The 24320-nt window shown below is 42.4% G+C and overlaps 2 protein-coding genes across 9 annotated transcripts in view; both read left to right on the forward strand.

The window, feature by feature from the left end:
- LOC129858976 (RAB11-binding protein RELCH homolog) overlaps nucleotides 1-16335 on the forward strand; it is a 139039-nt gene extending 122704 nt beyond the window's left edge. For 7 of the 8 annotated variants that reach the window (XM_055928255.1, XM_055928251.1, XM_055928253.1 and 4 more), the window contains 5 exons: nucleotides 4774-4912; nucleotides 5022-5138; nucleotides 8200-8288; nucleotides 8493-8563; nucleotides 15176-16335. In XM_055928255.1, the coding sequence (XP_055784230.1) occupies nucleotides 4774-4912; nucleotides 5022-5138; nucleotides 8200-8288; nucleotides 8493-8563; nucleotides 15176-15296 (537 nt within the window). In that variant the 3' untranslated portion in view covers nucleotides 15297-16335. Of the gene's footprint in view, nucleotides 1-4773; nucleotides 4913-5021; nucleotides 5155-8199; nucleotides 8289-8492; nucleotides 8564-15175 lie in introns of all 8 variants that reach the window. The other variant, XR_008760114.1, reaches the window with a different exon arrangement.
- A 3318-nt stretch (nucleotides 16336-19653) lies between these two features.
- The window catches only part of LOC129858979 (uncharacterized), a 26938-nt gene continuing 22271 nt past the window's right edge, over nucleotides 19654-24320 (forward strand). The window contains exon 1 of the mRNA XM_055928260.1: nucleotides 19654-19961. Coding sequence (XP_055784235.1) covers nucleotides 19887-19961 — 75 coding nt within the window. The 5' untranslated portion in view covers nucleotides 19654-19886. The remainder of the gene's footprint in view (nucleotides 19962-24320) is intronic.

Here is a 24320-nt window from a genome sequence, read left to right on the forward strand (position 1 = left end):
GTGGGGGTTGTGCTTACAGCCCAACACCGTGCAGGACGTTTGGCATTTGCCAGAGAACACCAAGATTGGCAAATTCGCCACTGGCGCCCTGTGCTCTTCACAGATGAAAGCAGGTTCACACTGAGCACATGAGCACATGTGACAGACGTGACAGAGTCTGGAGAGTGTGGAGAACGTTCTGCTGCCTGCAACATCCTCCAGCATGACCGGTTTGGCGATAGGTCAGTCATGGTGTGGGGTGGCATTTCTTTGTCGGGGCCGCACAGCCTTCCATGTGCTCGCCAGAGGTAGCCTGACTGCCAATAGGTACCGAGATGAGATCCTCAGACCCCTTGTGAGACCATATGCTGACACATGCACATTTGTGGCCTGCTGGAGGTCATTTTGCACGGCTCTGGCAGTGCACCTCCTTGCACAAAGGCGGAGGTAGCGGTCCTGCTGCTGGGTTGTTGCCCTCCTACGGCCTCCTCCACGTCTCCTGATGTACTGGCCTGTCTCCTGGTAGCGCCTCCATGCTCTGGACACTACGCTGACAGACACAGCAAACCTTTTTGCCACAGCTCGCATTGATGTGCCATCCTGGATGAACTGCACTACCTGAGCCACTTGTGTGGGTTGTAGACTCCGTCTCATGCTACCACTAGAGTGAGAGCACCGCCAGCATTCCAAAGTGACCAAAACATCAGCCAGGAAGCATAGGAACTGAGAAGTGGTGTGTGGTCACCACCTGCAGAACCATTCTCTTTTTGGGGGTGTCTTACTAATTGCCTATAATTTCCACCCTTTGTCTATTCCATTTGCACAACAGCATGTGAAATTTATTGTCAATCAGTGTTGCTTCCTAAGTGGACAGTTTGATTTCACAGAAGTGTGATTGACTTGGAGTTACATTGTGTTGTTTAAGTGTTCCCTTTATTTTTTTGAGCAGTGTATATATATATATATATATATATATATATATATATATGACTGTGTGTATATTAATGCGTGTGTATATATGACTGTGTGTATATTAATGCGTGTGTATATATGACTATGTGTGTATATTAATGCGTGTGTATATATTAATGTGTGTGTATATATGACTGTGTATATATGACTGTGTGTAAATTAATGTGTGTGTATATATGACTGTGTATATATGACTGTGTGTATATTAATGTGTGTGTATATATGACTATGTGTGTATATTAATGCGTGTGTATATATGACTGTGTGTATATATTAATGTGTGTGTATATATTAATGTGTGTGTATATATGACTGTGTATATATGACTGTGTGTAAATTAATGCGTGTGTATATATGACTATGTGTGTATATTAATGTGTGTGTATATATGACTGTGTATATATGACTGTGTGTAAATTAATGTGTGTGTATATATGACTGTGTATATATGACTGTGTGTATATTAATGTGTGTGTATATATGACTATGTGTGTATATTAATGCGTGTGTATATATGACTGTGTGTATATATTAATGTGTGTGTATATATTAATGTGTGTGTATATATGACTGTGTATATATGACTGTGTGTAAATTAATGCGTGTGTATATATGACTATGTATATATGACTGTGTATATTAATGGGTGTGTATATATGACTGTGTGTGTATATTAATGTGTGTGTATATATGACTGAGTGTGTATATATGACTGAGTGTGTATATATGACTGTGTGTGTATATTAATGCGTGTGTATATATGACTGTATGTGTATATTAATACGTGTGTATATATGACTGTGTGTGTATATTAATGTGTGTGTATATATGACTGTGTGTGTATATTAATGTGTGTGTATATATGACTCTGTGTATATATGACTGTGTGTATATATGACTGTGTGTGTATATGACTGTGTGTGTATATGACTGTGTGTGTATATGACTGTGTGTGTATATTAATGTGTGTGTATATATGACTGTGTGTGTGTATATATGACTGTGTGTGTGTATATATGACTGTGTGTATATATTGTGTGTGTATAAATGACTGTGTGTATATATTAATGTGTGTGTATATATTAATGCGTGTGTATATATGACTGTGTGTGTGTATATATGACTGTGTGTGTGTATATATGACTGTGTGTGTGTATATATGACTGTGTGTGTGTATATATGACTGTGTGTATATATGACTGTGTGTATATATGACTGTGTGTATATATTAATGTGTGTGTATATATGACTGTGTGTGTATATTAATGTGTGTGTATATATGACTGTGTGTGTGTATATATGACTGTGTGTGTGTATATATGACTGTGTGTGTGTATATATGACTGTGTGTGTGTATATATGACTGTGTGTGTGTATATATGACTGTGTGTGTATATATGACTGTGTGTGTGTATATATGACTGTGTGTGTATATTAATGTGTGTGTATATATGACTGTGTATATTAATGTGTGTGTATATCAATCAATCAAGTTTATTTTATATAGCCCTTCGTAATACAGCTAATATCTCGAAGTGCTGTACAGAGACCCAGCCTAAAACCCCAAACAGCTAGAATGCAGGTGTAGAAGCACGGTGGCTAGGAAAAACTCCCTAGAAAGGCCAAAACCTAGGAAGAAACCTAGAGAGGAACCAGGCTATGAGGGGTGGCCAGTCCTCTTCTGGCTGTGCCGGGTGGAGATTATAACAGAACTATGCCAAGATGTTCAAAAATGTTCATAAGTGACAAGCACGGTCAAATAATAATCATGAATAATATTCAGTTGGCTTTTCATAGCCGATCATTAAGAGTTGAAAAACAACAGGTCTGGGACAGGTGGCGGTTCCATAACCGCAGGCAGAACAGCTGAAACCGGAACAGCAGCAAGGCCAGGCGGACTGGGGACAGCAAGGAGCCACCACGCCCGGCAGTCCCGACGTATGGTCCCAGGGCTCAGGTCCTCCGAGAGAAAGAAAGAGAGAAGGAGAAAATTAGAGAGAGCCAAGATTTTCAAAATGTTCATAAATGACAAGCATGGTCAAATAATAATCAGGAATAAATCTGTTGGCTTTTCATAGCCGATCATTAAGAGTTGAAAACAGCAGGTCTGGGACAGGTAGGGGTTCCGTAACCGCAGGCAGAACCGTTGAAACTGGAATAGCAGCAAGGCCAGGCGGACTGGGGGCAGCAGGGAGTCGTCATGCCCGGTAGTCCTGACGTATGGTCCTAGGGCTCAGGTTCTCAGAGAGAGAAAGAAAGAGAGAACGAGAGAATTAGAGAAAGCATACTTAAATTCACACAGGACACTGGATAAGACAGGAGAAGTACTCCAGGTATAACCAACTGACCCTAGCCCCCCGACACAAACTACTGCAGCATAAATACTGGAGGCTGAGACAGGAGCGGTCAGGAGACACTGTGGCCCCATCCGAAGATACCCCCGGACAGGGCCAAATAGGAAGGATATAACCCCACCCACTTTGCCAAAGCACAGCCCCCGCACCACTGGAGGGATATCTTCAACCACCAACTTATAATCCTGAGACAAGGCCGAGTATAGCCAACAAAGATCTCCACCACAGCACAAACCAAGGGGGGGCGCCAACCCAGACAGGAAGATCACGTCAGTAAATCAACCCACTCAAGTGACGCACCCCTCCCAGGGACGGCATGAAAGAGCACCAGTAAGCCAGTGACTAAGCCCCTGTAACAGGGTTAGAGGCAGAGAATCCCAGTGGAGAGAGGGGAACCGGCCAGGCAGAGACAGCAAGGGCGGTTCGTTGCTCCAGAGCCTTTCCGTTCACCTTCACACTCCTGGTCCAGACTACACTCAATCATATGACCTACTGAAGAGATAAGTCTTCAGTAAAGACTTAAAGGTTGAGACCGAGTCTGTGTCTCTCACATGGGTAGGCAGACTGTTCCATAAAAATGGAGATCTATAGGAGAAAGCCCTGCCTCCCGCTGTTTGCTTAGAAATTCTAGGGACAATTAGGAGGCCTGCGTCTTGTGACCGTAGCGTACGTATTTTTATGTACGGCAGGACCAACTCGGAAAGATAGGTAGGAGCAAGCCCATGTAACGCTTTATAGGTTAACAGTAAAACCTTGAAATCAGGCCTTGCCTTAACAGGAAGCCAGTGTAGGGAAGCTAGCACTGGAGTAATATGATCAAATTTCTTGGTTCTAGTCAGGATTCTAGCAGCCGTATTTAGCACTAACTGAAGTTTATTTAGTGCTTTATCCGGGTAGCTGGAAAGTAGAGCATTGCAGTAGTCTAACCTAGAAGTAACAAATGCATGGATTAATTTTTCTGCATCATTTTTGGACAGAAAATGTCTGATTTTTGCAATGTTACGTAGATGGAAAAAAGCTGTCCTTGAAACAGTCTTGATATGTTCGTCAAAAGAGAGATCAGGGTCAAGAGTAACACCGAGTATGTGTATAGTAATGCGTGTGTATATATGACTGTGTATATTAATGCGTGTGTATATATGACTGTGTATATTAATGTGTGTGTATATATGACTGTGTGTGTATATATGGCTGTATGTGTATATTAATGTGTGTGTATATATGACTGTATGTGTGTGTACATATGGCTGTATGTGTATATTAATGTGTGTGTATATATGACTGTGTATATATGGCTGTATGTGTATATTAATGTGTGTGTATATATGACTGTGTATATATGGCTGTATGTGTATATTAATGTGTGTGTATATATGACTGTGTATATATGGCTGTATGTGTATATTAATGCGTGTGTATATATGACTGTATGTGTATATTAATGTGTGTGTGTGTGCGTGTGTCCCAGCTGTTGGAGCGTGTGAAGATGCAGCTAGCGTCGTTCCTGGAGGACCCACAGTACCAGGACCAACACTCTCTACACATGGAGATCATCAGGACCTTTGGCCGGGTCGGACCCAACACTGAGCCACGCTTCAGAGACGAGTGTCAGTACTGCCACACGCTAATGCAAAGGCACACACAGAAAAAGGGGCTCACACGCACACACACACACACACACACACACAGAGTAATAGTGTGTTTTTCATATTTCAGTTGTGCTCCCCCACCTCCACAAGCTGGCGTTGGGTAACAATGCCCAGGCTACAGAGAGGAAGAGGATAGACATCGCTACTCAGCTGTTTGAGGCCTACAGCGCTCTCTCATGCTGCTGTGTCCTTCACCTTCTGTACCACCAACGTGTGTGTGTGTGTGTGTGTCCTGCTACGGTGTGTTCAACACTTAGCTCACCCTTTATTCATCGTTGAGGCAAACAGCTACATGTACCAATTTGAGTAACTTTTTTTAGAGACGTTTCTCAGATTCTGTCGTTAGAATAACACGACCTAGGTCAAGACTAGGTTACTGTGGTCAGCCTAGGTTACTGTGGTCAGACTAGGTTACTGTGGTCAGCCTAGGTTACTGTGGTCAGCCTAGGTTACTGTGGTCAGCCTAGGTTACTGTGGTCAGCCTAGGTTACTGTGGTCAGCCTAGGTTACAGTGGTCAGCCTAGGTTACTGTGGTCAGCCTAGGTTACTGTGGTCAGACTAGGTTACTGTGGTCAGACTAGGTTACTGTGGTCAGACTAGGTTACTGTGGTCAGACTAGGTTACTGTGGTCAGACTAGGTTACTGTGGTCAGACTAGGTTACTGTGGTCAGCCTAGGTTACTGTGGTCAGCCTAGGTTACTGTGGTCAGCCTAGGTTACTGTGGTCAGCCTAGGTTACTGTGGTCAGACTAGGTTACTGTGGTCAGCCTAGGTTACTGTGGTCAGACTAGGTTACTGTGGTCAGACTAGGTTACTGTGGTCAGCCTAGGTTACTGTGGTCAGCCTAGGTTACTGTGGTCAGCCTAGGTTACTGTGGTCAGCCTAGGTTACTGTGGTCAGCCTAGGTTACTGTGGTCAGACTAGGTTACTGTGGTCAGACTAGGTTACTGTGGTCAGACTAGGTTACTGTGGTCAGCCTAGGTTACTGTGGTCAGCCTAGGTTACTGTGGTCAGACTAGGTTACTGTGGTCAGACTAGGTTACTGTAGTCAGTGGGTCCTATGGGACAGGGGGTTAAAAGTTCACTATTTGTGGTTCTGGACTTAACTTGCCCTGCCCTGTTTTGTTATATATATATATATATATATATATATATATATATATATATATATATATATATATATATATATATATATATATATATATATATATATATATATATATATATATATATATATATATATATATATATATATATATATATATATATACTGAATTAATGTTCTATTATAGCTGTATGTTTGTGTGCCTTCAAACTGTTTTAGCTGATGTCAACCATTTTATCTAAAAGGTCTTTGGCATCAGCTTTGATCTTTGTAAATGAGTGACAGAGGTGTTGGTGTGTGGTTTGTGCAGTGGTTGCCTATCCCGTTGGTGAGTGGAAAAAGGAAAATAAACTCTCCGTTTTGGCACTGTAGGCTGATTGCAGGGTTGACTGAGCGGAGAGAGGGAGGGAGTTAGAGACAGACCACAGAGAGAAGGAGCGCGAGGGAGAGAGAAAGAGACCACAGCCCACAGAGAGAAGGAGCGCGAGGGAGAGAGAAAGAGACCCCAGCCCACAGAGAGAAGGAGCGCGAGGGAGAGAGAAAGAGACCCCAGCCCACAGAGAGAAGGAGCGCGAGGGAGAGAGAAAGAGACCACAGCCCACAGAGAGAAGGAGCGCGAGGGAGAGAGAAAGAGACCCCAGCCCACAGAGAGAAGGAGTGCGAGGGAGAGAGAAAGAGACCACAGCCCACAGAGAGAAGGAGCGCGAGGGAGAGAGAAAGAGACCACAGCCCACAGAGAGAAGGAGCGCGAGGGAGAGAGAAAGAGACCCCAGCCCACAGAGAGAAGGAGTGCGAGGGAGAGAGAAAGAGACCACAGCCCACAGAGAGAAGGAGCGCAAGGGAGAGAGAAAGAGACCCCAGCCCACAGAGAGAAGGAGCGCGAGGGAGAGAGAAAGAGACCCCAGCCCACAGAGAGAAGGAGCGCGAGGGAGAGAGAAAGAGACCACAGCCCACAGAAAGAAGGAGCGCGAGGGAGAGAGAAAGAGACCCCAGCCCACAGAGAGAAGGAGCGCGAGGGAGAGAGAAAGAGACCCCAGCCCACAGAGAGAAGGAGCGCGAGGGAGTGAGAAAGAGACCCCAGCCCACAGAGAGAAGGAGCGCGAGGGAGAGAGAAAGAGACCCCAGCCCACAGAGAGAAGGAGCGCGAGGGAGAGAGAAAGAGACCCCAGCCCACAGAGAGAAGGAGCGCGAGGGAGAGAGAAAGAGACCCCAGCCCACAGAGAGAAGGAGCGCGAGGGAGAGAGAAAGAGACCCCAGCCCACAGAGAGAAGGAGCGCGAGGGAGAGAGAAAGAGACCCCAGCCCACAGAGAGAAGGAGCGCGAGGGAGAGAGAAAGAGACCCCAGCCCACAGAGAGAATGAGCACGAGGGAGAGAGAAAGAGACCACAGCCCGCCTGAGAGAGAGAGGGAGAAGCCATGAGAGAGGGAGAGCTGCCTCCAAGCCTTTGGTCAGAGTTCCCAGCATAGTGCTCAGTGCGTGGGCATGCATGCACGTCCTTCCCTGAATGTGTTCCCAAAATGGTGTGGTTCCACAAGGGCATAGCTCCGAGACCTCCCTAACCTCCTCTTTGGCGACCTTCATACACCCATACCCACCACCCACCCATCACATACCCACCACCTGGTGACCTACATCCCACCACCCACCCAGCTGGCTGAGGCTTGGTACTGTGTGATTATAGCAGGCTATACTGAGGGTCTCATGTAGCTTTGGTCACAGTGGCTAAACCCCTGACAGATCGCTCATTATCAAAGCCTGGGGCTGTGACATCATCAGCTTGCGACGAGCCATTGGAAGTACTGTGGCCCTCTGGGTAATGTAGTCATGTACCATCCTCACTAATCTTACCTACTTGTGTTTGGTTGTCAAGTGTTGACTGTTGTTAAACTCTGTGTACTCAGTGTTCAGTTGGTCAGTAGGTATTTTAAAACTCTGTGTTGGTGTCTGGTTGTCCAATATTAGTGTAGTTAAACTCTGTGTTAGTCTTCAGTTATCCAGTGAAACATTTATTTAAACTCTGTTAGTGTTTGGTTGTCCAATATGTGTTGTTAAACCCCTGCGTTAGTATTTAGATATCTGGTAAGTTTTGTTCAACTCTGTGTTAGTGTTTGGTTGTCCTCTCCTTGACTTCCTGTTCCAGTCATCTCAGAGGAGCTTATGGTGAATCACTTCCTGCCTGGCCTGAGGTGTCTGAGGACGGACATGGAACGGCTATCTCCTGAACACGAGGTACACACACTCACATTGACCATACAGTAGCTCTTCCAAACTGCATCAACTGACCTGTTTCCCATGCCAGCTAAAGACCAGCTGATTCCCTGTCCCAGACCACTCACCACACAGCGTGATGTTGTCTCCAGGAGGGAGACTCACCAGGCATACTTTCCACAGCACAGCAATCTGCCATATTTTCCGCTGTGTGTCTTGTTGCAGGTGATCCTGAGCTCCATGATCAAGGAGGGGGAAACGAAGGTAGAGAACAGAGGGATCGGACAGGCTGAGGGGTGAGTACTAACACACACCATTAAAACAGCGCCCATGTGTCTGTGTGCCATGACAGAGTATTCAAAACACACACACACTTTCCTAGTCTGCTGGTTTTGATCCCAAACATGAGTCTATTTCATTCTTTTGGTCATTTAGCAGAGGCTCTTATCCAAAGCCACTTACTGTAGTGAGTGCATACATTTGTATATGTTTTCCGTACTGGTCCCCCTTGGTGAATCGAACCCACCGCCCTGGCGCTGCCAGTGCCTTGCTCTACCAACTGAGCTACGTGGGACTTGCCGGGTCACAGTCACATGACCCTCTGGAAGCCTGGCTTCAGAAAACAGGTAGAGAAACCGTGGCTTTAGATACAGATCAGTGGTGAGGGAGGAGGGCAGAAAGCGTTCAAAGAGCATTAGGACCCAGCAGTAGTGTGGGTGAGAGGAGGAGGGGAGTTTAGGGAGGAGTACAGGAAAGAGCATTAGGACCCAGCCGTAGTGTGGGTGAGAGGAGGAGGTCAGTTTAGGGAGGAGTACAGGAAAAAGCATTAGGACCCAGCCGTAGTGTGGGTGAGAGGAGGAGGGGAGTTTAGGGAGGAGTACAGGAAAGAGCATTAGGACCCAGCAGTAGTGTGGGTGAGAGGAGGGGAGTTTAGGGAGGAGTACAGGAAAGAGCATTAGGACCCAGCTGTAGTGTGGGTGAGAGGAGGAGTACAGGAAAGAGCATTAGGACCCAGCCGTAGTGTGGGTGAGAGGAGGAGTACAGGAAAGAGCATTAGGACCCAGCAGTAGTGTGGGTGAGAGGAGGAGGGGAGTTTAGGGAGGAGTACAGGAAAGAGCATTAGGACCCAGCTGTAGTGTGGGTGAGAGGAGGAGTACAGGAAAGAGCATTAGGACCCAGCAGTAGTGTGGGTGAGAGGAGGAGGGGAGTTTAGGGAGGAGTACAGGAAAAAGCATTAGGACCCAGCCGTAGTGTGGGTGAGAGGAGGAGTACAGGAAAGAGCATTAGGACCCAGCAGTAGTGTGGGTGAGAGGAGGAGTACAGGAAAGAGCATTAGGACCCAGCTGTAGTGTGGTGAGAGGAGGAGTACAGGAAAGAGCATTAGTACCCAGCCGTAGTGTGGGTGAGAGGAGGGGAGTTTAGGGAGGAGTACAGGAAAGAGCATTAGGACCCAGCTGTAGTGTGGGTGAGAGGAGGGGAGTTTAGGGAGGAGTACAGGAAAGAGCATTAGGACCCAGCAGTAGTGTGGGTGAGAGGAGGAGGGGAGTTTAGGGAGGAGTACAGGAAAGAGCATTAGGACCCAGCCGTAGTGTGGGTGAGAGGAGGAGTACAGGAAAGAGCATTAGGACCCAGCCGTAGTGTGGGTGAGAGGAGGGGAGTTTAGGGAGGAGTACAGGAAAGAGCATTAGGACCCAGCCGTAGTGTGGGTGAGAGGAGGAGGGGAGTTTAGGGAGGAGTACAGGAAAGAGCATTAGAACCCAGCTGTAGTGTGGGTGAGAGGAGGAGGGGAGTTTAGGGAGGAGTACAGGAAAGAGCATTAGGACCCAGCTGTAGTCTGAGTGAGAGAAGGGGGGGAGGTTAGGGAGGAGTACAGGAAAGAGCATTAGGACCCAGCCGTAGTGTGGGTGAGAGGAGGAGGGGAGTTTAGGGAGGAGTACAGGAAAGAGCATTAGGACCCAGCCGTAGTGTGGGTGAGAGGAGGAGGGGAGTTTAGGGAGGAGTACAGGAAAGAGCATTAGGACCCAGCTGTAGTGTGGGTGAGAGGAGGGGAGTTTAGGGAGGAGTACAGGAAAGAGCATTAGGACCCAGCCGTAGTGTGGGTGAGAGGAGGAGGGGAGTTTAGGGAGGAGTACAGGAAAGAGCATTAGGACCCAGCCGTAGTGTGGGTGAGAGGAGGAGTACAGGAAAGAGCATTAGGACCCAGCCGTAGTGTGGGTGAGAGGAGGAGGGGAGTTTAGGGAGGAGTACAGGAAAGAGCATTAGGACTCAGCTGTAGTGTGGGTGAGAGGAGGAGTACAGGAAAGAGCATTAGGACCCAGCAGTAGTGTGGGTGAGAGGAGGAGGGGAGGTTAGGGAGGAGTACAGTTTAGGGATCTCTGTCATCATAATGCACAGTGTCAGAGATAACAGTTATAAATAGAATCTCCCTCATCATAATGCAAAGTGTCAGAGACAACAGTTATAAATAGAATCTCTGTCATCATAATGCACAGTGTCAGAGACAACAGTTATAACTAGAATCTCTGTCATCATAATGCACAGTGTCAGAGACAACAGTTATAACTAGAATCTCTGTCATCATAATGCAAAGTGTCAGAGACAACAGTTATAAATAGAATCTCTGTCATCATAATGCACAGTGTCAGAGACAACAGTTATAAATAGAATCTCCCTCATCATAATGCAAAGTGTCAGAGACAACAGTTATAAATAGAATCTCTGTCATCATAATGCACAGTGTAAGAGACAACAGTTATAACTTTAGAATCTCTGTCATCATAATGCACAGTGTCAGAGACAACAGTTATAACTAGAATCTCTGTCATCATAATGCACAGTGTCAGAGACAACAGTTATAACTAGAATCTCTGTCATCATAATGCACAGTCTCAGAGACAACAGTTATAACTAGAATCTCTGTCATCATAATGCACAGTGTCAGAGACAACAGTTATAACTAGAATCTCTGTCATCATAATGCACAGTGTCAGAGACAACAGTTATAACTAGAATCTCTGTCATCATAATGCACAGTGTCAGAGACAACAGTTATAACTAGAATCTCTGTCATCATAATGCACAGTGTCAGAGACAACAGTTATAACTAGAATCTCTGTCATCATAATGCACAGTATCAGAGACAACAGTTATAACTTTAGAATCTCTGTCATCATAATGCACAGTGTCAGAGACAACAGTTATAACTTTAGAATCTCTGTCATCATAATGCACAGTATCAGAGACAACAGTTATAACTTTAGAATCTCTGTCATCATAATGCACAGTGTCAGAGACAACAGTTATAACTAGAATCTCTGTCATCATAATGCACAGTGTCAGAGACAACAGTTATAACTAGAATCTCTGTCATCATAATGCACAGTGTCAGAGACAACAGATATAACTTTAGAATCTCTGTCATCATAATGCACAGTGTCAGAGACAACAGTTATAACTAGAATCTCTGTCATCATAATGCACAGTGTCAGAGACAACAGTTATAACTAGAATCTCTGTCATCATAATGCACAGTGTCAGAGACAACAGTTATAACTAGAATCTCTGTCATCATAATGCACAGTGTCAGAGACAACAGTTATAACTAGAATCTCTGTCATCATAATGCACAGTGTCAGAGACAACAGTTATAACTAGAATCTCTGTCATCATAATGCACAGTGTCAGAGACAAGTTATAACTAGAATCTCTGTCATCATAATGCACAGTGTCAGAGACAACAGTTATAACTAGAATCTCTGTCATCATAATGCACAGTGTCAGAGACAATAGTTATAACTAGAATATCTGTCATTGTAATGCACAGTATCAGAGACAACAGTTATAACTAGAATCTCTGTCATCATAATGCACAGTGTCAGAGACAACAGTTATAACTAGAATCTCTGTCATCATAATGCACAGTGTCAGAGACAACAGTTATAACTAGAATCTCTGTCATCATAATGCACAGTGTCAGAGACAACAGTGATGTTTGATGACAGGATCCAGCCCTGATATGGGCCTGTTTTATCACATCTCTCAACAACCATGTTACTACTAAGCCTCTCAACTCCAGCGTTTTACTGTGTTTCATAACTTTCCTTCCAGTGTTGACCATATGTCGTTGTGATATTGTTACTTTGTCTATGTGCTGTTGTTCAACCCCAGTTAGACATAGAGGGGGGAAAAGAGGAACTCATTTAACTGTCAGTCAGTAGAGAACAGAAGGAACTGTTACTGTTAACACTTAAGCAACTGCTTTTACCAGTCTAGTTATATGGACACCTGGGCAATGTCAAGGCAAAGAAATGAGCCTTTTATAATCTGACAGTTAACAGCAACACCTCTCTGAATTGGATGTTTAGGGAGACAAAGAATATTGAGATTATAGACAAAACATTCTAGATGAATGATAGGTACACTGAATGGTTTTTACAGGCTATATAATAATTTCCCATTCTACAGGCTATACACTAATCTACAGTCAGCTTCAAATATATTGTTTGACTCTGTACTCTGAAGTGTTACAATGACTATGAGGTTGAAGTACAGACTAGCAGCTTTAATTCAAGGGTATTTAATTCAAGGGTATTTTCATCCATATTGGGTGAATCATTGAGAAATTACAGAACTTTTTGTACATTGACCCCCCCCCCCCCATTTTAGGGGTTCAAAAGTATTGGGACAAATTAACTTGTGTATGAAAGTAGTCAAAAGTCAAGTATTTGTTCCCATATTCCTCCTAGAGTGCAATGATTGCATCAAGCTTGTATCTCTACAAACGTTTTGGATGCATTTGCTGTTTGTTTTGGTTGTGTTTCAGGTGATTTTGCGCCCAATAGAAATGAATGGTAAATAATGTATTGTGTAATTTTGGAGTCACTTTTATTGTAAACAAGAATCAAATATTTTTCTTGTGTTTTTCAGAGTCAGTAGAAAGGCCTCTTTAGTGTCCTACATTTTCATAACTGTGACCGTAATTGCCTACTGTCTGTAAACTGTTAGTGTCTTAACGACCGTTCCTCAGGTGCATGTTCATTAATTGGTAATGGTTCATTGAACAAGCATGGGGAACAGTGTTTAAACCCTTTACAATGAAGATCTGTGAAGTTATTTGGATTTTTTTGAATTATCTTTGAAAGACAGAGTCCTGAAAAAGGGACATTTGTATAAGAAGTGTATAATCTATATCCCAGTTTGAAGTATATAATATAATCTTTATCCCAGTGTGCAGTATATAATCTTTATCCCAGTGTGCAGTATATAATCTACATCCCAGTGTGCAGTATATAATCTACATCCCAGTGTGCAGTATATAATCTACATCCCAGTGTGCAGTATATAATCTTTATCCCAGTGTGCAGTATATAATCTACATCCCAGTGTGCAGTATATAATATAATCTTTATACCAGTGTACACTATATAATATCATCTATATCCCAGTGTGCAGTATATAATCTTTATCCCAGTGGGCAGTATATAATCTACATCCCAGTGTGCGGTATATAATATAATCTTTATACCAGTGTACACTATATAATATCATCTATATCCCAGTGTGCAGTATATAATCTATATCCCAGTGTGCAGTATATAATCTATATCCCAGTGTGCAGTATATAATATGTATCCCAGTGTGCAGTATATAATATAATATTTACCCCAGTGTACACTATATAATCTATATCCCAGTGTGCAGTATATAATATATATCCCAGTGTGCACTATATAATCTATATCCTAGTGTGCACTAAATAGTATAATCTATATCCCAGTGTGCACTATATAATCTATATCCCAGTGTGCACTATATAATCTATATCCCAGTGTGCACTATATAATCTATATCCCAGTGTGCACTATATAATCTATATCCCAGTGTGCACTAAATAGTATAATCTATATCCCAGTGTGCACTATATAATCTATATCCCAGTGTGCACTATATAATCTATATCCCAGTGTGCACTATATAATCTATATCCCAGTGTGCACGAAATAATCTATATCCCAGTGTGCACGAAATAATCTATATCCCAGTGTGCACTAAATAGTATAATCTATATCCCAGTGTGCACTATATAATCTATATCCCAGTGTACACTATATAATCTATATCCCAGTGTACACTATATAATCTATATCCCAGTGTGCACTATATAGTATAATCTATATCCCATTGTACACTATATAATATAATCTATATCCCAGTGTACACTATATAATATAATCTATATCCCAGTGTGCACTATATAATATAATATATATCCCAGTGTGCACTATATAATACATATCCCAGTGTGCACTATATAATATAATCTATATCCCAGTGTGCACTATATAATATAATCTATATCCCAGTGTGCACTATATAATATAATCTATATCCCAGTGTACACTATATAATATAATCTATATCCCAGTGTACACTATATAATCTATATCCTAGTGTGCACTATATAATATAATCTATATCCCAGTGTACACTATATAATATAATCTATATCCCAGTGTACACTATAATATAATCTATATCCCAGTGTACACTATAATATAATCTATATCCCAGTGTACACTATATAATATAATCTATATCCCAGTGTGCACTATATAATATATATCCGTGTGCACTATATAATATATATCCCAGTGTGCACTATATAATCTATATCCTAGTGTGCATTATATAGTATAATCTATATCCCAGTGTGCACTATATAATATAATCTATATCCCAGTGTACACTATATAAAAAATCTCTATCCCAGAGTACACTATATAATCTATATTCCATTGTACATGCTATCATCAATATAACCATATACTGTATCTGTATATCTGTGGACCAGTGATGATGCTAATACATATTTACATGTGTTCAAACTGTGTATGTTTCTGTTCCTGTAGATCTGTGTCCATCGCTGCCAGTCTGGTTGGGGAAGACGCCAAGACCAAGTTCCTGAGTAAGATGGGTCAGCTGACCACGTCCGGCGCCATGCTGGCCAACGTTTTCCAGAGAAAGAAGTGATCCTCCTTCCGCCGCCGAACCGCCTAGCAGCAAGCCCACTACATATCCCATGAGCCTCCATTGTGTGCGAGCGCCAGTCCAGGCTCCAACGATGGGCCAGATCAGGGTCTCTGCTCGAACGCCTTCGGAATGCTTCCTACACTCCTCCCTGACTGGACGGGGGACAGCACTGAGCCCTAGGAAGAAAGGAAGGAAGGGTGCCCTTTTTTACATATTTGATCAGGTCCAGGGTGTATGTCAATAGTCTGAAGTGGTTTCCTCTCCTCGTCTCAAGGAGAGAAATTCATTATTATACTATTGAGATACAGCCACTAAGATTTGGCCAACTGGGTTTGTTTTGGAATTTTTACAGGTGCCATGTTGGCACCAAAAGCTTTCTGAACGTTCCAGTCTAGTTAGAATTTTAGTGGCGTTCTTTGTCAGAATGTGATTGTTCCGGAACCTTTGTGTCAACATGGAGAGGAGTAGCTAACTAACTGACGTCTGTATGTTCATGGCTCTGGGGAATTGCCTACTTGAAGTGAAAATTGTCTGTTGTATTTCATCACGTCTCTCGTTGTTTTGATATTAATTAATGATTTAAGACTTAATTCCTCCAAAGAAATCTGCACTTCAGTGTTTTATTACTTTCTCTTTATTATGTTTTGATTTCAGAGTCTTATAATGGAGGATGTACATCCACATCACTACCTTTCATTGGATTTGTTGTTTTTCTGTTGGAAATGTGAGGGCAAAGAGAAGAACACTAATTGTCTTCCTTAATCCCTCCATCCATCCATCGCTCTCTCTCACTCTCACTCTCCTTTTCTGTCTCGTTCTGCCTCTGCGTGTTTCAGTGTCTCTGGTGGTTATTTTCTAAAGTGGCTGTTTAATTTTTGTTGAATTATTTTCTCTTTGGGATCATTTTAATTACATGTTATGCTCTACAAGTAAGCTGTATGATACACTGAAATGAAGGCGGGATCCATATTATTATGTACATTTGAAATTGGTGTCATGAAATAATAAAACACAAAATAAACAATTGTGTACTCATGTACACCTGCTTATGGTGATTATTGAGTGTGTATATGTATGTAAAAACATCCTTTTTAATACAGAGTTCAAGGTTTCAGCAGGTGTTCAGAGTAATAAACCTTGGTAAATACACAGAATCCCCCCTCATCTTTCACACACAGCCGCAACTTCTAGAAACTTCAAAGAGCTTTATGTCCCTTTGTCTGTCCAGGATTCCAAAGTTCACTAGCCGGGACAGACTCTGAAACCATTTACAGAGTCCTTGCACCAGTATACAGTGTACTGTAGGGAGTGATGTGTGAAGCTTTGTGCTCCTGTCAATGTATCACCCTGTCCCCACCCCTCATACAGAACAGTATTAGCATATTCCCTTTCATATTTAACTTGTTGCTGATAACTCACCAGGTGGACAAATAATTGATGGAGTTGAGAACCGTGTACCGTGTGGGTAGGAATGGAACCTAGTGGGAGCATGCTGGTATTTGTGTGAGAGTGTGGCTGATTTCCCTAAGAGCTTAGCTATGTTTGCAGTGTGTCAGAGGAGGCTTTAAGCCTTTGGTGAATCATGACTTGGGGTCCTGTGTTTTTATTTAACTTACTACAGTGTTTGCGTGGCGTTTGCCAGTGACACCTGCAAACAGGATAAAGAACCCTTTGAGCCGAGTCCAGCACTGTGGTCACTTCTATGGCCGAAAACACACAGTCACATTCCGAGTGTGGCAGACCACGAGCATGTATTAATGGAAACCTTCCCTGCCCTTTCCTGGTTGTCCAGGTTTTACTCTCCCTTTGTAAGTGGGTTGCCTGTAGCAGAAATTAGGGTGGGTGGAGGCTTATTTGCCGAACATGCCCAATAAATCACTTTGCTTTGGCCTTTTGTGCAATGTTTAGCCAGACAGACAGACACAGGCAGATGGCTCTGTGGCGTTAGCTGTGTTTGGTATTAGAGGCTGAACAAGCCTTGAACTGTGCATGTTGTGTGTTAGCGATATGTTCAGAGTTTAAGTTGAAACATTTAATTGCTACGCTAGTCAGTTCCAGCTCCTAATTCCCACTCTTCTAACTGTAGATAGGCCCTGCCTACTAAGCGAAGGCTTACGGGAAGAGCCAGAGAGAGGGGGAGAGAGAGGGGGGGAGAGAGAGGTGGGCAAAAGACAGAACAGAGTGAAGCATTTCCAGTGACTAACTGAAAACAAATACGTCTCCATTTAGTGTCGTTGTAAAGGTCTCATCAATGAGAGACAAGCTCCAAAGCCAACTCCTCCTTTGCCGCCTTTCCTTCCGGTTCTCTGCTGCCAATGACTGGAACGAATTGCTGATAAACATACCCTCGTAAAACTGACTGTCCTACCGATGCTTGACTTCGGCGATGTCATTTACAAAATAGCCTCCAACACTACTCAGCAAATTGGATGCAGTCTATCACAGTGCCTTTGTCACCAAACCCACTGGCTCCAGGTCATCCTTAAGTCTTTGCTAGGTAAACCCCTGCCTTATCTCAGATCACTGGTAACCACAGCAGCACCCACCCGTAGCACTCGCTCCAGCAGGTATATTTCACTGGTCACCCCCAAAGCTAACTCCCCCTTTGGCCGCCTTTCCTTCCAGTTCTCTGCTGCCAATGACTGGAACGAATTGCAAAAAATCACTGAAGCTGGAGACTCCCTCACTAACTTTAAGCATCAGCTGTCAGAGCAGCTTACTGATCATTGCACCTGTACATAGCCCACCCAACTACCTCATCCCCATATTATTTAATTTGCTGCTTTGCACCCCAGTATCTCTACTTGCACATTCATCTTCTGCACATCCTGTATATCCCTCCAGTGTTTAATTGCTAAATTCTAACTATTTCGCCACTATGGCCTATTTATTGTCTTACCTCCCTAATCTTACTACATTTGCACACACTGTATATAGACTTTTCAATTGTGTTATTGACTGTACGTTTGTTTATCCCATGTGTAACTCTGTGTTGTTTGTGTCGCACTGCTTTGCTTTATCTTGGCCAGGTCGCAGTTGTAAATGAGAACTTGTTCTCAACTGTCCTACCTGGTTAAATAAAGGTGAGGGTAATAGTAATTTTTATTGACATAGAAAATAACTTACATTGAAGTGTAGGCTTATAACTGTATAACAGGAACAATAGCAGCAAATCATATACAGTATATACAAACAGAGAGTATGTATTTCTTTATATCAGATATCACTCATACAACACATCCCTGCTTCTTTGGATCATCGTTATCTGAAGCAAAGTTTCACGGAATCCTGGAATTACCTACAGTAATTAGAAGTCCAACTCCGTCTCAGTCGGCTGTGTTCCTGGAGCATGGAATTAGAAGATTTCCTTCTCTCAAGTTCCAGATAATGCTTCCAGGAAATATCCCCCCCCCCCCTCTCACACCTAGAAAAAAATAAAATTACAAGAATTTGCATTTGAGATTATGCTGGTCCCTGGTATGAGAGAGAGAGAGAAAGAACGAGAGAGAGAGAGAACGAGAGAGAGAGGAGGGGTGAGTAAATGTGAAGAAAGCCATTCTAATCTAAAGTGACGGTTATGCAAATATTAAATTATAGCTGGAGGCTTAGAATGGATGCAGGAGGGGTAGAGCTGAGAGTGGAGTACAGACAGGAGAACAGAGGGAAGTGAGGTGGGAGAGAGAGAGAGAGAGAGAGTGACATTTGTAATGTCTTTATTGTTTTGAAACTTCTGTATGTGTAATGTTTACTGTTCATTTTTATTGTTTATTTGACTTTTGTATATTATCTACCTCACTTGCTTTGGCAATGTTAACACATGTTTCCCATGCCAATAAAGCCCCTTGAATTGAATTGAATTGAATTGAGAGAGAGGATAAATGAGGCTGGTACAAAGGGTCCACAAATACCACTCACTCATTTTGTTACACATATCACATACCCACCAGCCAAGCGGTCTGAACTTTTATGGCACAATAGGTATTGTGTCTACCCAATGAATGTCAGTGGTTCAAACCTCAGAATATCGCCCCTAAATCTCTATATTACTAGGTTTGTGCATTGTTTTCATTGCAATGAATACATTACAGCGCTCACCACAGAATGTCATGTTAGTTTAAGACAGTGGAGAGGAAGAGACAGCCTAGATGTATGAAGTTATGTGGATTAGATGGTTTATATGGATTCATTTAAATGTGAAAGCACATTACTTTAACTGTGAGACGCAAAGCATCTCACACATGTCTGAGGCAATCAAAACACACACACGAAGGGGGGTTACAAGGGCATAGGAGGAGCTTAGACTATCTCTCTCCCCTACTAAGCTTACTCTGTTTTCACAAGCTTGCTCAGACAAGAGGCTGCTCACTCCTGAGTGCATTGGTGAGGAGAGAGGAGAGCAGAGCTGCATTACCGGGCATGCGGAGCGAGAATGATATACGGTCTGGAGGCTCCTTGCAGTTCCCTCAAAGATCCCCAGCCTTACAGACAAACCACACTGATTCCTTTGAATGTCGACAATATCCATCATCCTAAATCTGTACAAGACAACTGGCTCTCTTCTCTTTTCTGGTGTGTGAATAATCAGGAGAAATGAGAGTTCACTTCTCCACCAGTTGGATATTTCAAGGCTGGATCATCCATCTGGTTCTCACTCTGTGCGCACAGGTAAGTCAAACATGCATACATGCATACATCTATATGCTGCATATAGATTAGAATAGATTGATTGTGTATTCTGGATATTGACACTAGCCATTGCAAGACAACTGTTTTAGTTGATGTATCAAACGTTTTCTGTCCTCTAGATCTAGCCTACACTGTGATTTTTTTGTTGAGTTGTTTTAACTAAATATTATGAATTAAGTATCTGGTTCCACATGCTTTCTTTGTTTACTCAACTCGTTGGTCAAAGTGTTACCTGAACTTAACATTTTTAGGTGGCCCAATCTTAGTTCCTATATGAGAAAATGTAGGCAAAAATGTCTTTGCTTAAATTGACTGGTATGTTCATTCAACTAGAACTTATTATTTCGGCATCTTAACTAAAATAGAAGTTACACACAGTGCTTTTAACATACAATGTTTTCAATTTACACATTTGACTTACATGATTACATTGTGCATGTTCAATTATACAATTATTACTAAACATGTCCTCTTCTGGGATTTGAACTCACAAGCTCTTGGTTCACAGCATTCCAATCTTCCTGCATTGCAGCCAAGTCTATGTCAATAACTGATTGAACTTGTACTGCTACAATTTACACTTGGAAGTAAATCCCAGCTCTGTTAAAAACACACTGAAGAAAAACTACTACATTTACCACAGTGATTCAGGAGTAACATTAAAACATAATAATATGTCCCAGCAACATTAGACAACTAGACTGAAAACCTCAAATTGTTGAAATAAGTCAATCAAATCAATGGTGAGAGAATAGTCAGATGAGCTGATAACTGACACAGCCATGGTGGCGTAGCAGGACGCTCAGATTGCGTTGAACCGAGGTTGTGAGTTCAAATCACAGATGAGGACATGTTTGAATAATAATTATTGTATAAATGAACATGCACAATGTCAAATTTGTAAATGTAAAACATTGTATTTTAAAAGCACTGTTGCTATAACTACTTGCAAAGCCTTCTTTAGTTCAAATGCCCAAACAATAATTCATAGTTGAACGAACATGTGAGACAACTTGAGCAAAAGCATCATTTTAAATTGACTGAATTTTTGGCCAAAGATTTCTCAGGTTGGAGCTAATTTTGGACAACGATTTTTGGGGGGTTCAGGTAACACTTGGACCGACAAGTTTAGTAAACAAATAAAAAGGCTGTGGAACCAGTTACTTGTTAATAATTAGTTGAAACAACTAGATTTGTGGGTGTGCTTGTTGTCGCACAGTTTCCATCTAGCCATTGTCATTGTTCTGGTGGAGTTGACAGATAAATATACATTGAAAGAAATGTTTATGTTCCAGCAATGACTGGAAACAGTTATGTTTGGGTCGTGTCCACACGCTCCCGTCCCTCTCCCGGTCCCGCTAAACCTCAGAAGCCACATAAAACTGGATGCATTCTTGCTGGCCTTGTTTTTACCGGACGTTCTCGTTTCCATTCCAATGCATCGTGATGGGTTATGGTCGTGGGAATGACGAAGATATGGTTATAGCCTGTTATTGGTGTGGTTATATGGGTGTACAGTAGGTTATAGCCTGTTATTGGTGTGGTTATATGGGTGTACAGTAGGTTATAGCCTGTTATTGGTGTGGTATATGGGTGTACAGTAGGTTATAGCCTGTCATTGGTGTGGTATATGGGTGTACAGTAGGTTATAACCTGTTATTGGTGTGGTTATATGGGTGTACAGTAGGTTATAGCCTGTTATTGGTGTGGTTATATGGGTGTACAGTAGGTTATAGCCTGTCATTGGTGTGGTATATGGGTGTACAGTAGGTTATAACCTGTTATTGGTGTGGTTATATGGGTGTACAGTAGGTTATAGCCTGTTATTGGTGTGGTTATATGGGTTTACAGTAGGTTATAGCCTGTTATTGGTGTGGTTATATGGGTGTACAGTAGGTTATAGCCTGTTATTGGTGTGGTATATGGGTGTACAGTAGGTTATAGCCTGTTATTGGTGTGGTATATGGGTGTACAGTAGGTTATAACCTGTTATTGGTGTGGTTATATGGGTGAAAATATGGGATGAAGTAGGATGAGGGTATGACATTCCTTATAAAGACATGCTCTGTTTTGGCACTGTTCAGATAGATGAAAAGTGTATTTTGCATACAGAAAGCTACATCAAATTCGGGAAATAGGCAGTATTTTGGTCAGAAGATGAAGATTTTATGTCCATTCTTGGTATGTTATTGTTAAGTTCTTTAGGTTCACTGTGTCCTGGTGGAAGTATGTATGTGGTTGAGGTCTATTTGGTTGGCACCAAAGATGTAACTGCAGGCTTGGCTTGGCTGGAGGCCCCTCACACAGCCCCTTAGTCACTGTGTGTGTGTGTGCATGTGCGTGCGCGTGCGTGTGTGTGTGTGTGTATGTGTGTGTTTGGCTTCTGTCTTGTAACTGTAAGTCAGAATCATGTGGGTTTGACTGGGAGATTAAGGAGGTTTTCGCTTCCCTGTTTTCCCCCGTCCTGCAGGTTTATGTCGCAACTTTCTGAGCAATGGGCTGCATGACAGATGTAGCATTGAGAAATACAGGAACTACATTTGCGGTCAAACACATTGGCAGCCTTGTACTTTGCAATGGAGCAGCAGAATGTTCTGTTTACTGTCCACATCAAGAGGTTAACAGACAGTTATTCAGACAGAGATAGTTCTTCTAAATAGCTGTTCCATGGTTTGTTAACCAATAGTCAAATGTTTGAAAGTCATAATTTATGTCACTTGCTTATTAGCATGAAAAGACATGAGATTATCATGCAGTAACTTCGCTGAGTACCTTAGAGGTAACTGCCAACATATAGGAAGCAGCAACAAAAACTGTCTCAATTGGGTGTTGGGTCACCACGAGCCGCCAAAACAGTTCCAGTGCCCCTTGGCATACAGTACCAGTCAACAGATTGGAAACACCTACTCATTCCAGGGTTTTTCTTTATTTTTTACTATTTTCTACATTGTAGAATAATAGTGAAGACATCAAAACTATGAAATAACACATATTGAATAATTTAGTAACCAAAAAAGTGTTAAACAAATCAAAATATATTTGATATGTGAGATTCTACAAAGTAGACATTATTTGCCTTAATGACAGCTTAAAGTAGTCAGCTGGAATGCATTTTAATTAACAGGTGTGCCTTGTGAAAAGTTCATTTGTGGAATTTCTTTCCTTCTTAATGGGTTTGAGCCAATCAGTTGTGTTGTGTCAAGGTAGGGGTGGTATACAGAAGATAGTCCTATTTGGTAAAAGACCAAGTCCATATTATGGCAAGAACAGCTCAAATAAGGACAGAGAAACGACAGTCCATCATTACTTTAAGACATGAAAGTCAGTCAATTCAGACAATTTCAAGAACTTTGAAAGTTTCTTCAAGTGCAGTCGCAAAAACTATCAAGCGCTATGATGAAACTGACTCTCATGAGGACCCCCACAGGAAAGGAAGACCCAGAGTTACCTCTGCTGCAGAGGATAAGTTCATTAGAGTAACCAGCCTCAGAAATTGCAGCCCAAATAAATGCTTCACAGAGTTTAAGTAACAGATATATCGCAACCTTAACTGTTCAGAGGAGACTGTGTGAATCAGGCCTTCATGGTCAAATTAATGCAAAGAAACCACTACTAAAGGACACCAGAAGAAGAGACTTGCTTGATCTAAGAAACACGAGCAATTGACATTAGACTGGTGGGAATCTGTCCTTTGGTCTGATGAGTCCACATTTTTGATTTCTGGTTCCAACCATGGTGCCTTTGTGAGACGCAGAGTAGGTGAACGGATGATCTCCGCATCGTGGCTCCCACCATGAAGCATGGAGGAGGAGGTGTGATGATGTGGGGGTGCTTAGATGGTGACACTGTCAGTGATTTATTTAGAATTCAAGGCACACTTAACCAGAATGGCTACCACAGCATTCTGCAGCGATACGCCATCCCATCTTTTTAGCACTTAGTGGGACCATCATTTGTTTTCAACAGGACAATGACCCAACAACCTCCAGGGTTATTTGACCAAGAAGGAGAGTGATGGAGTGCTGCATCAGATGACCTGGCCTCCACAATCCCCCAACCTCAACCCAGTTGAGATGGTTTGGGATGAGTTGGCCCGCAGAGTGAAGGAAAAGCAGCCAACAAGTGCTCAGCATATGTGTGAACTCTTTCAAGACTGTTGGAAAAGCATTCCAGGTGAAGCTGGTTGAGAGAATGCCAAAAGTGTGCAACGCTGTCATCAAGGCAAAGGGTGGCTACTTTGAAGAATCAAAAATATAAAATATATTTTGATTTGTGTAACACTTTTTTGGTTACTACATGAGTCCATATGTGTTCTTTTTAAGTGTTGATGTCTTCACT

The sequence above is a fragment of the Salvelinus fontinalis genome, chromosome 7, assembly GCF_029448725.1.
Source record: "Salvelinus fontinalis isolate EN_2023a chromosome 7, ASM2944872v1, whole genome shotgun sequence".
In the NCBI taxonomy this organism is placed as follows: domain Eukaryota; kingdom Metazoa; phylum Chordata; class Actinopteri; order Salmoniformes; family Salmonidae; genus Salvelinus; species Salvelinus fontinalis.